The 15,856-nt window shown below is 36.7% G+C and overlaps 1 protein-coding gene across 8 annotated transcripts in view; it reads left to right on the top strand.

The window, feature by feature from the left end:
* DIP2C (DIP2 acetate--CoA ligase C (putative)) overlaps nucleotides 1-15,856 on the top strand; it is a 350,386-nt gene that overhangs the window by 328,474 nt on the left and 6,056 nt on the right. For 3 of the 8 annotated variants that reach the window (XM_087916235.1, XM_087916233.1, XM_087916231.1), the window contains 5 exons: nucleotides 1,998-2,166; nucleotides 2,951-3,121; nucleotides 8,379-8,408; nucleotides 11,042-11,103; nucleotides 15,096-15,153. In XM_087916235.1, the coding sequence (XP_087772361.1) occupies nucleotides 1,998-2,166; nucleotides 2,951-3,121; nucleotides 8,379-8,408; nucleotides 11,042-11,103; nucleotides 15,096-15,153 (490 nt within the window). The remainder of the gene's footprint in view (nucleotides 1-1,997; nucleotides 2,167-2,950; nucleotides 3,122-8,378; nucleotides 8,409-11,041; nucleotides 11,104-15,095; nucleotides 15,154-15,856) is intronic. The other 5 variants (XM_087916232.1, XM_087916236.1, XM_087916234.1 and 2 more) reach the window with 3 other exon arrangements.

Here is a 15,856-nt window from a genome sequence, read left to right as displayed (position 1 = left end):
GGAAGATTTTTTAAGCCTTTCTAAATATGTTTATTCTAGAAGCTGTTCAGTTTGGTATTGATTCTGAAGTCTGAAACATCTGATATCTTTTTTTTTTTGGTCCAAGTTTTATTTCTTTTATATGGAGCCTGAGATGTTATAATTTCCTGGTATTCATGCTTACGTGTATATTTGTGAACTGCCCGGGTAGTTTTTAAACTAAAACATTAAATTTTCTTCTGGATAAATAATTTTGCAAAACTAACTGCAACCTTATAAGGGTTGCAGCCTGGTGAGAGAGACCTGCTTTTCATGCAGAAAAGATCGAGTGTTTTTGACCAGCATTTTCACTTTGATCTGGGAAGGGTTCTTAAAATGGTGCTTCTGCTCATTTTTGAAAATATTGAATCTATGGCTTCCCCGTCTTCCATATTTAGGAAAGGCTAGTACTGTTCTACCTGAACTTTTATTGATAAACCAGATCCATTTAGATCCGTTATACATAAATTTTCCTTGGCGGAAAATTGGTTCATACCTCATACTGAATCTAGCAATGTACAGTTTTGTTTATGTGGAATGTCTGAAGCCATCCCTTGTTGCATGTGCAACAAGCAATGTTTAAGGTAGCATATGCTAGCCAGAGTAGATTTCAACCATATATGCAATTTGGTTGAAACATTCCACATTTAAATTCTAGTGAAAGTGTGAGTTTGTAACCTGAGATGGTTTGAAAGCTGTATTTGTATTTTTTTAAACACTGCATTTCTGCAAATATCACCAAAAGGAAGGGCGTAGAACTAATTAAAAAAACAGCAATTCACAAAACAAAATAATAAAACAAGATTAGAAATTCCCTCTAGAGTTAGTATGTTTCAAATAGGATCTAGATAGTATGTTTGTTGGAGGATGCCTTTAGCTGAATTCTTGAAAAGACCAAGAGAGTCCTTCAGTGGCTTACTTTAAAAGCCATCTTCTAGTTCTCTCATTCTGCGAAAAAAGGATTTATGCAAATATACCATCTAGATGGCAGCATTATCTTATTAGATCTTTAAAAGGTAATCGGAATCAGGTGCAATTAGTTTAGTTTAGTTTATTGTCATTGCACTTTATACAATGAAATTAAATACCATCTTTATTGTACATTATGACTATGAAAATAAACACAAGCATACATCCTTCACATTCTATACATTAAATTGAAAACCCCTGATATTGCATTAATATTGCACCATACAGCAGAATTCAATAGAGTTACTGCCCTGGGATAGAATTAATAATTAAATTACAAGCTATCTAGAAATCTCAGAATTTCTTATGATGACATTCCAGAAAAAGGAAGTAACGAGATTTCCAACCATTTCTCAGTGATCAAAGATGGAATCTTTTGTATGCAAAGGACATTCCTTACCATCCCTATATTCCTGTAACATTATCTGTTAATCATTTCATAAGGTGAGCAGTCTGGTCGGTTGAACGATTTGCTCAGTCAATCCATGTTTTGTTCCAAATCCCAGAGGCCCAGAGAAGAAGAATCTTGTAGGTTGCTAAAGACTGTTTCCTCAAGGGAGTATACTTGAGAGCGATAGTAATTCATCACAGGGAACTTGCCATCTTCATGCTACTATTGAAAAACTATCTGGCATAAGCAAAATCACTGGGTCTGTCTTTACTTAAACTGATTTAAAACTAGGTCATTTTGTTTGACTTTCTCCTCTGGAATATATATTTGTTGCCACTGTTTTGATTTCTAAGATTTACGAGCTACGGGGAAACTGTAGCCCTCTGGTAGTTGCTGCACTTTTTTAGTACTCGAAATCCCTGACCATTGGGCTTTTCTTGGTGGAGCAATTGGAAACCAATTGAGTAACATCTGGAGGGCTTCAGATTGTCCATACCTGAGCTAAAAGCTCTGTGTCTCCTCACAGAATTTTTAAAAATAATTTACTTTTCAATTTGACATATTCTGGTCTCAAGACAGATTTCTCGTCATGGCATTAACCAATCTTGTATCTTTACAGCGTTTATTCAGGACACCAGTCTATTTTAATTCCTCCCTCAGAATTGGAAACTACACCTGCTCTATGGCTCTTGGCTGTGAGCCAGTATAAAGTAAGAGATACCTTTTGTTCCTACTCGGTTATGGAGCTTTGCACCAAGGGCCTTGGTTCACAAACAGAATCTTTGAAGGTGAGGAATCCTTGTTCACTTCCTTTTCTTTTTCCCCACAGCCTGTGTTGCCTGGATTTCTTCTCCCCTTTTGATAGCACTGTTTATATTGTTGATAAACAATTGTCTTTATGAATCAAGGACTGAACTGTGCCTTCAGCTGGGCAAATAGAATTCTACTTTCCACTTGGTGTGAATTTATTCAGAGTTAAATCATAGCTTGATATGTGAGCTCACACATTTTTCAATTTTCCACTGAAGAATCTTTATATTTTATTGCATATAAGGTTTTTAAACCAATCTGTGCCTTTCCTCCCATTTTTCTAACAAATGGGATTCAAAATGGCTAACAAGTTGCATTATAATTATTGCTCCATCCTACATCCGTTCAAAACACGCTCACAGTTTAAATATTGAATTTGTGTGGCTTGTAGTATGGGTAAACTAAAAACAATAAACACTCTATTCTCCCTAAAGCAGAATTATAGATAGGTAAGACCCTAACAACTTTAAGATATATGGACTTCGATTCCCAGAATTCCCCAGCAGCATGCTGTCAGTTTCAATATGTGGAATTCCATAGCCAGCATGAATTCTGGGAGTTGAAGTCCACATACTTTAAAAGTGCCAAGATTGAGAAACTTGGAAAATTTGGGAGGAAAAAACTTCTATTATGTTTGTTACAATGATGTCTCCACTTATTCCAAAATACTTCCCCCCCGCCCCACAATTTCATCTGTCTATTTCATCTGTCCAAATGTCAACACTACTTTTGGGATGACCTGAGTTTGTCCTTTGTTTCCAGGCAAGAGGGCTGGACTTGTCAAGGGTGCGGACATGTGTGGTTGTGGCAGAAGAACGACCTCGAATAGCTCTGACACAATCTTTTTCAAAGCTTTTTAAAGATCTGGGCCTTCATCCCAGGGCTGTCAGCACATCCTTTGGCTGCAGGGTTAACTTGGCTATATGTTTGCAGGTAAGGCTCTCTCTCTTTCTCTTTTTCCTATTGGAAAAAATTGTAAAAAAAGTCGTTTCTTAAGGGAAAACAACCAGGTTTCACTTAAGTTGGTTAATTACTTTGTTAATCATTGCAAGTATTAAAAGATGTTCCTTTTTCATACAGCAAGCATACACCTTTTCTGGTTTTGTTAATAAGTTTTTTTCCATAATTCTTTATATGTTACATTTATAACATTTATTCTGTGCTCAGGATGAAAGCATAACAGTAAATACCTGTATTTACTTAATTTGTAAAACTCAACTCAAATCTTTAGGCTCGGTGTATCAAAATCTTTTTTTATCTTGTCAGTAGAATAAGGACTTAAATATCTATGGTGCCTGAAAACCACTCTAATCTTACTCAGTTATTGTGGCTGGTGTTAGAAATGGATTAAATGTCCATATCTACAGTATTTGTCCCAACCTTATATTTGCCTGATACCTTAAACTCCCAGAGTTCCTAGATGTTATGGTTTTTTCTAACCCAGTGATGGTATTCTACCAGTTTGGCCCGGTTCTGCAGAGCCGGTAGCGGCGATGAGCAGTGGAGACTGAACCAGTTCTTTCCGCCACTTTGCTGTTGGTCTCACCCACCCACCTAGGCTGCCATACTTACCTTTATCCTCTGCTTTCGAAGCGCAGCTGCTTTGCGCGGCGCAGTTGAGTGCCATGCAGCAGCTGCTGAAGCGATTGGGAGAGTGCAGGCTTGCAGGAAGTGAGTTGAAACGTCTCTGCACCTGCACAAAGTGCTCGTTTGGCGCACACGCGCATGCAAAGTGTGTGCACTTGCACAAAGCGCATCCACCAAGCCATGCCCACCGAAACTTTTTGAATCCCACCATTGGTCCAACCCTACTGGAAGTTTATATTGTCCTGAAGGTAAAAACCAATTACAAAATGTAGTATTAATATAATAACTTCTTTCCTTATAAGCAAAACTGGGAGCAGAATCTTGGTCATTAAGCAGAATGGTGTCACATGACTGCTTCACTAACTGGACAGAGTTCCAGGTAGTAGTATAGGATGCCTCGGGGTGGGATGGTATGAGGGCACTCCTACAGCCCCAGGGCAGACCATGCCTGAGTATGTCTCCATTAAGGAGCTAACAATTTCCCCTGTGAAATCCAAGCAGCTGAGTATAAAGGTAGTCGTAGGCAGCCTGGTCTGGATCTTGAGGGAGGATTTTCAGTTTCTAAAAGGAAAGATACTTGCCATTGCTTGCCCAAGGTTTTCCAAGCTCTTCCCCAACCCCCAGGCACTTAGTACTCCTTATCTTACAATGCTGCCTTTCCATTTCAGAGGGCTGGCTGTAAGAGCTCTCTGCTCTGTAGATTTCAGCTCTGTGTCTGCTTGGATTTTGGTAGGGAGCTCTTTCAGTTAAGCCCCTCCCCCCAAGCACTCCCCCAAAATAAATAAATAAGATGGGGTCTTTGGGGCAGGTTTGCAGCAGCTTTCAACCTTCCATGCCAGCTGTCCATTGACTTTCTGGGGGAGCTGGTAGATTGCAGAAGATTGTAAATAGCAATCCCGTGATAGTGGACTTCCTGGCAACTGGTTGTTAGTGCAAAGGGGTTGCCAAGCACCCAAATCACAGTCATGTGACTGTGTGGGGGCACATTTTGCCACAGAAGAGTTTTACAGGCCATAAAACAACCTTTCCAAGCCTGTCATTGCTTCAAACTGTTATTAAATGAATGGTCATAAATTGAGGATTCCCTGTAATCCTATTTTAGAAATTAAAAAGCTATTTGCAATCATAGTACTGTAGTAAACCTTATAAACATTTTATTTTTACAGTCTTATAAGATAGGCTTGTATTATTTTTTACAGTATGCTGAACTGGAGGTGAATCTCATCCATTTCAAATAAAAATGTATTTGGTTAGGGAAAACATTACCTTTTCCTGTTGTCCTTTACATTTTTGTTTTCTGATAGTTTCCATCTTCTGCTTCATTTTATTTTTACACATTAAGAATGAGATGTACCTGGAGTTTTTTTATAGTAATTTCTTAGTATTTACGTATATATGTCTATTAGTTTTGGACATCTGTTGGAGTTCTTTTCTTTGTAAATTTAGTTTCCAGTTTCCAACAGTCACATCACTTAGAGATATCACATGGCTCGTGATCTTTCTCCACACAATATGATTTCAGAAAATATATATGCACACCACTAGGCAACAATTCCCTAAATATTTATTCAGCCAAGAGTGAGGGCATTGTAAAGTGAGCAGACATTTAAATATGCCATTGGCCAGATTTTACACTATTTCCCTGAATGCATTCTAGGATTTTATAATCCTCTGATTTTCATAACCAGATTTTTTTCCCTACTTCTTTTCTTTCATAAGGGTAGATGGCATTCTATTTCAGTTCTAAATCTTAGTGCCCCAACCCAGGACATAAGCGGGAACAATAATAAATTATCCTAGAGATGCAGCCGTTCTGATCACACCATGCATTCTTGCCAGGATGCGGTTTTGCTGAGACAACATACTAAATGGAAGTGAAGCCTGCTGGCCTCAGAAAAATATCAAAAGCATTGCAAAGTCATTCAAGGATACAAGCACTGCCTGTTTTACTTAAGTCATACAGTTTATTCTCATTCCAAATTTCATGATAATTTCTGGTACACTAGCCCAGGGCTTCAATTTGGATGGGTCATAAAAATGACAAATAAAATGCAGTAAAGAATATTTAAGCCCAGCAACATGCATGAATCCATGCATATATACTGATATTATACTAATTGATCTTTCTAAAAAAGCATTTACAATATGGACACATTATGCTAAAATTTTTATTTCTTAGTGAGAAAGGAGATTGTGCTACGGTGCTTGTCAATTATAAACCTGCAAAATTAGAAGTTTCCTGTGGTATCTTGGTATTGCTTTAGGTGTTTATTTTAACGTCATTGTTAGAATAATCTCTTTCTTTGAAAGTCAGTAACAGCTACGATGAATTTGCTATTGACAAATTCTAGAACAACAGACAATCTGATATTTTCTAGGTGCAACTTTTCCACAAGGATCAGATCTTAAGTCTTAGGAGTTTATTTCCTGATCTTAATAGTTCCTGGTAGATCAGCTATTCTTCCTGTATTCTACTGCGTTTTATGATACTTAGATCCAGGAACTCCCTGCAAAAAGATCTTTGATGAATGCAAAATTCTGTGTAATGGGAAACCACGTATTTTCACCTGGAAAATTTTCTTTGAAAATTATTCAATCTTATCTACAGGTAGCCCTCAACATATGACCTCAATTGAACCCAATATTTCTCTGCGAGTCATTTGTTGAGTGAGTTTTGCCCCATTTTACGGCCTTCCTTGCCACAGTTGTTAAGTGAATCACTGCAGTTAAGTTAGTAACAAGGTTGTTAAGTGAATCTGGCTTCCCCTTGACTTTGCTCATCAAAAGATCATAAAAGCTGATCACATGTCCTTGGGATACTGCAATGATCATACATTTGAGTCAGTTGCCCAGCATCTGGATTTTGATCATATGACCTTGGGAATGGTGCAACAGTTGTGTGAAAAAACAGTCATAAGTCACTTTTTTCAGTGTCGTTGTAATTTCAAATGGTCTCTAAATGAACTGTTGTAAGTCGAGGACTACCTGTATACTGTCCATCTGGAATAAACTTTCTAGGATTGTGCTGTACATATTGTCAGGATTCCGGCAGTTACTCCAGTTAAATCATGAGCCTCAAGCCACACTTCCAAAACTAAAGAGGATTTATTTGAAATTAACATTCTACGTCCAGCACTAACCTGGGCATAACCAACTCTGAGATACGTAATTCACTGTGACCCTTGATCCTGCTTTTCCCCCCACCCTTCTGGGTGTATCATCCAATGAAAAACGTCCATAGCCAAGAATCATAAATCATGCTCTCCAATTAGATTATTTTGCGACAGAAGCTTCAGTCATTTAATCAGTCTCTGAAGAAAATAGGAATGAAATGTACTTTCAATTCCACACTGTTGCCTGCTCTTTGAAACTCCCCCTTTTCTTTCTGTTGTCAACTATAAAACATGTATACAAAATGTTTTAAGAGTTGACATTTGGCTCCCCTCACTTCTTCGATCAAGGGTGACAGTGAATTACGTATCTCAGAGTTGGCTAAGCCCTGGTTTGTGCCGGACGTAGAATGTTAACTTCAAATAAATCCTCTTTAGTTTGGGGAGTGTAGCTCGAGGCTCATAATTTATTTGGAATAAGTGCCAGAATCCTGACACATATATTGATTTGGATAGTAGAACTGCAACAGGCAGAAATGAGAAATTTATTGTGGAGAGATGACCTTGCCAGAGTGGCTCTATTGCCGATCCCCAAGATAACTCCAAAACAGGGTAACATTTAGAAGTGTCTCAGGTAGATGCCTCTCTAATTTGCTGACATATAAAAAGAAGGAGATACAGCACAAACAGACTTGCAAGATTCTGTAACAATAGTCACTCAATAAAAGTATCCTCAGACACCATATGGAGCTAATTTCATACTCTAGTAATCTGCCTTCACTCTCAATGAAGCAGAGGATATGGGTGTGCCGTTTTTTTGCCCTTAGGAAGCAACATCCTTATAACTAAAATTTCTTAGCAAATTCAATTTGGGGAATAGAGAACTTCCTGGCTCCGTTTCATTCATAGAGGCAAACTTGTGTGTGATGGAAGGCAGGTGGTCATGCTAGAATTATCCATTGAAAAGTAAGAGCTGAAAATTCCTCTCAAGATGGACGACTTGTTCCTTCCTGTACACACAGATGTGCTTTTCAGGATTAACAAAGGAGTGTTCCATTTCATTTTAATCTTTTGAAAAAGGTATGGCAATTATCGAAATGTGGAGGTATAGTATGGCACATTTCATCTGAAAAGCGGAGTTTCACACCATGCCCTCAAATAATAGTATCTATAATGTCTCTTAAACTGCTGAACTTGTGTTTGTTAAAAATTGGAAGGACTACATATGTCTGCCTCTCCTGTTTGCTCTATTAAAATGGCACCTCCATGTTATTTTCATTTCTAGATCTTTAAGTAATAAAATGTATAGTTTATAAAATCCTTAGACCGGACATGGTTTTTTATTTTGTTTTATTACACTCTGTGCATAATTCTATTTATTTTCTTCTCAACTTCCATTTCTTTTTCAATTATTATTATCTTCATTGTTGGTTTTTTTTATTTCATGTGATATTGTCTCTCCTCCCCATCTCCCCCTATTTCTGCCGCTGTAGCCGCATGGGCTGGGGAAACTGGGCGAGCAGGTAGGGAATTTACCTGTTCCCTAAAATATCCACCTGGCAATGGACAGACTAGATGGAATCCGGAGATCTTTGAGTGGGAATGTATGCATGATTTGTATGTTTCACTGCAATAACCAAAATTGGCCAGGAAACATCAATGAAATAAGATTTTGTGCAAAGAAATGAAATAATTAATAGCTATTATCCAGATAAAGTCTTCATCCAAAGTCAATCAACATTTTGTAACATACTTGGGAATGTGTTCTAAAAAAACAACACCCAGGTATGATGATCCTTAATGTACAAATGGTCACAACTGAACTTAGTAAACTGCTTGTGGTCAATCAGGAAAACAGTTCCTAATGTAATACAGGTAGTCCTCGACTTACAACAGTTCATTTAGTGATGGTTCAAAGTTACAACAGCACTGAAAAATGTGACTTATAGCCATTTTCCACAATGATGATCTTTGAAGCATCCCCATGATCCTGTGATCCAAATTCAGATGCTTGGCCAAATGACTCATATTTATGACCATTGCTGTGCTCCAGGGTAATGGGTCAGCCAGGTTGTTGACTTATCAACTTCAATGATTCACCTAACAACTATGGAAGAAAAGTTGCATAATGAGGCAAAACTCACCTAACAAGTGTCTCACTTAACAGAAATTTTGGACTCAGTTGTGATTGAGGACTACCTGTATTTATAGAGTGCGTCTCTCCCACTCTTCCTTTTCTTCAATAATGGGAATGGATTTCTCCGTTCTGAGCACTAACTAGTCTGTTACTCTGCAACTGAATATATTAGTATATTGAGAGTTGAACCCCTGGATGCCAACACAAGAATACAATGTGTTGACATTATGCCAAGTTGCCTAGTGATGCCCTCCTGTAATTTTCTGTAATGCCCTCCTGGTGATGGGATGCTGGTTTAATACATTATTTTTAAGATGCCTCCTGCTTTCCTTAGCATAGAACCTGATTTTTTTAAAAGGAGTATAAGAAATAAAGTGCCAAAAGTAGCCTGGAAAAGTAGCCTACAAATGTTTTGTAGATGTCCATAGACATCTACAAAACATTTGTAGATAGTTTGTCATTTCTTTATTGTCCAACTTTCCTTCAGGAGCTGAAGGCAGTACATATATAGCATCCTCTCCAATTTTTCCCCACCATAGCAATTGATCTGAGAAAGAGTGACTGAGCTAAAGTCATCCTGCGAGCATCTGTGGCTGAAAGCAAACTTGAAGCTGGAATACTAAACTAGCTCCCATTATAATAGCTGTCTCCTCTTTAGACATAACCAGATTTAGGAGTTTCTATCAACAGAATTGGGACGTGGTGGCTCAGTGGCTAAGACGCTGAGCTTGTCGATCAGAAAGGTCGGCAGTTCGAATCCCTAGCATTGCATAACAGAGTGAGCTCCCATTACTAGTCCCAGCTTCTGCCAACCTAGCAGTTCAAAAGCACATAAAAATGCAAGTAGAAAAATAGGGACCACTTTGGTGGGAAGATAACGGCATTTCGTGCACCTTCAGCATTTAATCATGCCAGCCACATGACCACAGAAATGTCTTCGGACAGCGCTGGCTCTTCAACTTGGTAATGGAGATGAGCACTGCTCCCTAGAGCCGGAAATGACTAGCATGTTTGTACGAGGGGAACCTTTACCTAATCAACAGAATATATACTGTAAAACAAACCAATAAGAATGTGCCTTCCTTTAAATGCACATTTTTAGCATGTTGCACAGGGCAGGTTGGGCACTTTAAGTCTTAAACCATCTCCAAACATGTGAAGTGGCTTTGCAGGGCCAGTGTTGCAATAGAACCTAAAGGCGGTTAGAAAGCAATGTGGTTTAATGCATCTGGTTTCTAATCCAAATAATCTGTCCTGGGTTGCATTGTATAGTACTTAGCTCAAATCACCATCCTTTTTTCTTATAATTGCACTGAGGTGCAAGTTTCTCTTGTATTACTTCACAGATATACTAAGGCAGTTTGTTCATATAGCACTCCTGTAAATCCAGTCTGTGTAATTTGTAAAACATGTTTTTGGCTTGCAACAAACTATGGTTCAATGTAGTGTGTGAACCCAGGCTTTTCATACAAAGAAATCTTCTCTGAAGTGAATGTGTTCATAGAAATAATAATACTATAGCGGGTGAAATGGCTATGAACAAATTAGTGTGCTGTTTTTTAAAATATAATACGTTCTGAAGTAACAGAACAACTGGTTATGCTTCCTCCATTTCTATATGTTGGTATCAAATGTTTTGCTTTTGAACTTTTTCAACTTTACATAAAGCCCTTGCATCTATGCCTCAGGAAATTTAATCACATGCTTGAACCTTTATGTCTTCAGCCAATTCTGTTTCTTTAGAATTTGCCAAACCTGGCATCCTTCATTATTTTTCCATTGAGGCTCATTTTCAGGAAGGTGAGCAACTATAAATTATGTTTGCAAGGAAGAAGCCAAGGAACAGATTATTAGATCTACAGATACATACACATATGTAGCCTACTAATGTGTTCCTTGATGTCTGTTTTACCATGACAGTATACCAGATTTGCTGTTTTAAACTTGTAACAATAATTAATATGTAGAAACAAAAAGAACCTACTATTTCAGAAGCTAACTGAAAGATTTTTTTTACAGGGAACATCTGGGCCAGACCCAACCACTGTGTATGTTGACATGAGGGCTCTCAGACATGACAGGTATAAGTTTTACTTTATTTTTGCAAAACTCATACAAGAAGGTGAAGGACGTTACTATATGTTGTTCACATAAGTGTAAAAGGCATATATTTTAACAAGAGAAAGGAATGCAGTTATTTGAAAGAACTGAATTTTCAGATGGTGTTTCTATATTATTAAATTAAAAGCACATAGCTTCATCATACCCTTTTGCATAATTCGTAAGTAACTGTCCATATTTATAGGGTAGGGAGAGGTATCAGTCTGGGGGAAGTTAAACTAAGAGAACACTCTACCTCTCTCTGTGGTATTCCTGCTACTTTCTATCCCCCTTTTAAGAGATTTCTTAATGATAATTTTAATATAACTATGATTATTGTTATCACTGTTTTATCTTTATAATGTTTTTGGTTTTAATATTTGTAAGTGCTCAGAGATGTCTCCAGCTAAAATGGGCAGCACATAAATCCAATAAATACATACATATTCCTACCTTCTTTCTTTCTATATCTATGAGCATCCCATAGTATGGACAATGCCCCTTACAGCCTTTTGTAGTCCTAGCAAATGCAAATTCTACATGTAGGAATGACATTTGCAGCAACAGTTGCGGTAAAAGCACCTGTTGAAATTGTAGCCTTCGTTTTCATGTGCACCTCTGACCAATATGTGGTGATGTAAGAGGAAAGGTTTGGAACGTGGATGAATAAACCTTTTGTGGATGAATATACTTTTTAAAAACAAAAAATTCAGTCTTTCGTGTGGTTATGTTTGTCTGTAGAACCTAAATTGGAGTTGAGAGATTTTATTAAAAGAACAAAACAACTTTTGATTGTATCTTGCTTTTCTGTACAGAATTAATTGGAGGGTTTAGCTATTTGCCCTGTGCTCATTGGAAAATTAGTACTGGTTTGAAGCCAAGTGAATACGGTTGAGGGAAAGAAATAGAGATTCAAAGGGGAAAGGGGAGCTTCAGAGTACAGGATACAAAAAAAATATTCCCGGTTAATGATGCTATCTGTGCATTCATTTGCTTCCAAAATCACTTGAATCCAAAGCATTACCCAACAGTTCTATATTTATTTTTCTTATTTTACATTGATACACAAATAAATGTGGTGTCATCTCTTCTTAGCCTCTGTTCTGCAAATCTCTCGTGCCAGTGTTGAACATAGTCCCAGGTGGTACAATGAAATGAGCATTGAATTCAATCCCAGTTGAAGCACAAAGCTCAGGGACTTGACCATGAGAAGCACTACCTCTTCAATTTACTTGCTGTTTGTAACTTCCAACATACAATTTTTAGCTTGGTAGGGGAAGCATCCTGTGCTATATAAATAATTATTATTTAATAAACAGCTATTAAAACCAGTCTGTCATTTTTCAAAGGGATAGCATGGATAACAAAGAGGAGACAATTTTCAGATTGACCTGTTTGAGAAATTGCTGCTTTGAAAGAGTATATAAATATAAATTACTCTTTTTATTCTTTTTTTCTGGCTTCGATGTACAAAAGCTACATATTCTACAAGGTCAAAAAGCAATTCACATAGATTGATAGTCTATCCTGGCAAAAGAATTGAGCAGCTCTAGATGCAGCTGAGGTACAGAGAAAAAACTATCAGCAATAACAACGCTCCTTTTGTCAACAGTTCTACTCTCTTAGGTCTACCCCACCCTGACATACTCTATCTTCTCCTTGCAAAGTCTTACCTATCTATATTAGCTGATTTCAGCTTTTTCAATCTAAGAGCTGCCTTTGGCTTCTGCAACTAAATTCCCATAATTAGGCATAGCTAGGAAAGAGCAGGAGAGAAGGGCAAGGCTGAAATTGTATTTCGGTTAAGTTAAATTAATTAAACAAGTTTTAACATAATGCTGTTAATATTTATCCCAGTGTATTTAATAATGTTGTCCTCTCGCTTTAAGAATAACAATTTAGTGCAATATTTCAACTGTCTTGAGCTTCTCAGTCGGAGGAGTCGACATAGCCCAGTGTTTTTCAAACTTCTTAACTTAAAGATGTGTTGATGATGCTGGCTGGGGAATTCTGGGGACTGAAGTTGACACATCTTAAAAGTTGCCAAAGTTGAGAAATATTGAGTTAGAAATTCATGACAGTGTCTCGGGATCTTGGCTTGAACAGAAAGCAATTTTGCTCAGGTTGTTAAAGTTGAGAATTTTTTTAGCAGGTGCATACTCTAAATTGTGTGGTTGTGCATACCATCTTGACTTTTTGCACCCATAGGCATCACAGGCAACCATTTTATCAATGTTTTGCTAACTGCGTGTGTGGGATCTGACAAAGATCTGTTTTCTTTTCTTTTTTCAATACATTTTTATTTTTATATTTTAAAAAACATCACTTTTGGTGAACAATGTGGTTCCAGGTTTTTACATTTCAATACAGACATGACCATAGTTACGTATTCATCTTTCGTATTCAATTTCATATTGTATTATTACTTATTCCATTTTTCTTTAAATATTCTCAAATATTCTTATATTCATTACACTTATTTTATCCAATTCCAATTCATATCATAATTTATTTCATTTTTCTTTAAATATTCTCATATTTTGTTTTACAATATTATCTAAGATTCTTATTTCATTTCTATATTTATTACACATAATTACTCTTATCTGTCACATTTGCAATTTTATTGCATACTATTATTCCATTCATTATTCAATAGGTTATTCTAATTCGAATAATCCAAAAGTTGTCCCCTTTAATTGTCAACTAGAGTTTGCCACCCCTTTGTCTTATACACTCGCCCAATTTATTCTCTTTAAATCCTTATAAAGATTTACCATAATATAGTCATTTTTAATTAACACATTCTACGTTAATAGCAATAATCTCCTAACTATTAAATATCACATATGCATATATATATTTGAGTCAGATTCCGTGTGGTGTTCTTTTACTTAATTACATTCTAAATCATCTATTTATTTCAAAAATGTTTCTCTATTCAATTAATTTTAGAAACTGATAATAGTCTTTCCATTACAATTCTCATAGCTCATTTTAACTTTATTCATCGCTTTATTAAGTATCAATTAATATAATAAATTCCCATTTTCATAGCTATTTCAACTACATCTATATCTAGTCTAACAATAATCCTTTAAAAAAATCAGTTCCATTCTCTTCTATTTTTAAATCTATATTCTTATATACCACACGTTACCTTGCAGAATCCCTTTTCTGTTCTTCTACCCATTATCTCTCATCCTCCTGACTATATAATTTCTTTCCATTTTTGTTTGCTTTCTGTGTCCCATCATTTTCTGGTTCTTTCTCTTAATTCCCCTTTTTTCCTTTATTATTTCTCTCCATTTCTTATTCCAATTATTTATTGTATCCCCCTCCCTCTCTTGCTTTTTCCTCTGTAATTCCCTCTTCTGCTGCTTCCTTTTAAAGATCTATTTTCTTAACTGATAAATGAGAAGTGCACATCTGTAGTTCTTAATGTAATCTGATGTTGAAGGTTTTCTAGGAGATCTACCTAGAAAGAAGTAGGGACAATGAACTATGCCAATCCAGAAGTGCCAGAGACTGAACACAGGTTGCCTCTGAACAAAAGGAGGGAAAGAACACGAATGCACACATGTGCAAACACACAAACACACCATGGGAAGCTGTCTCTGGATACAATGGTCCTACCAGTTCTCTTTCCTGCTAGTTAAATTGACCTGCTTTAAATTTAAATAACATTCTTGATCACAGTACAAGGTTGTTGGGCTATGCACAGGTTGGGATATCAATCTGTGCATCCTGACTTGAAAGTAATTCAAGTTGTGTCCAGTAGCCCTTTCCAGTAAGCAGGAAGGGGATGGCAAGGGTTTTTTTTTAAAGCAGGATCTTCCCTTTAGCAAATAGAAAGCAATTGGGCAAAACTAACAATGGCTGAAATTGAGGTACTTAAGAGGTCTGTGTATGCACATCTGGTGTTGCAGTTTGTGTGCATTCATAAATATTCTATATATTTTTTTATTTTCAGAGTGCGTTTAGTAGAAAGAGGATCTCCCCATAGTTTGCCTCTCATGGAATCAGGAAAGGTAAAAATATAAAAATTCTTAACCATCGGAATGGAGTGATTAAACAAATATTTTAAAGGGAGATATATACATGCAGATATATGATTATTTACACTGAGAACTTGCAGAGTCATGCACATTATTAACTTTTAGAAACTTAGGATTGTGAAATGAGTGGATTCATCATGGTTTCTTGCTATTAAAGATCAATATTTCCAGTTATTTGATGGTATCTCAAGCATGCCTTTGGTCTTCTCAGGGTACAATCTAAACCACATGGACTTCCTCAAGTTGGCAAAAATTATTTATATCAAAGCTTTTCATCCATTTATATCAATATTATCTGTAACACATTGGACAAACTGTGGTCTGAAGGACGCAGGCAACTTTGGAGGTTTAATGTATCTTGTTTTTCTTTCCCTATTATCCCACAAAGAAAGAGAGTGCCCATTTTTTCTCAACTCTCCATGGTAGAAAAGCTGAATGAAACTCTGTGAATAAGATAAAATGTATGAATGAGAGGAAGGAAACTTTGCAACTGGGGGGAAATGTGAATAAGATGATGTAGGAGGAAATGTGAGAATGGAGATCAATAGATGAGTAGAGTGTAAAAGAAAGAAAGATGCTATGTAGCTTCTGTCTTCCTGAGACAAAAAATACATTGCGGTGGATGTGTGTGTCTGTATTGAGAGAGAAAACATGTGGAAAATAAAATGATTGGTTG

This window comes from Pseudonaja textilis, chromosome Z, assembly GCF_049901715.1.
Source record: "Pseudonaja textilis isolate UNSWEBS1 chromosome Z, rPseTex1.2, whole genome shotgun sequence".
Taxonomy (NCBI): Eukaryota; Metazoa; Chordata; class Lepidosauria; order Squamata; family Elapidae; genus Pseudonaja; species Pseudonaja textilis.
Note: the sequence above shows the minus strand (reverse complement) of the source record. Positions and strands in the feature narration are given on the sequence as shown.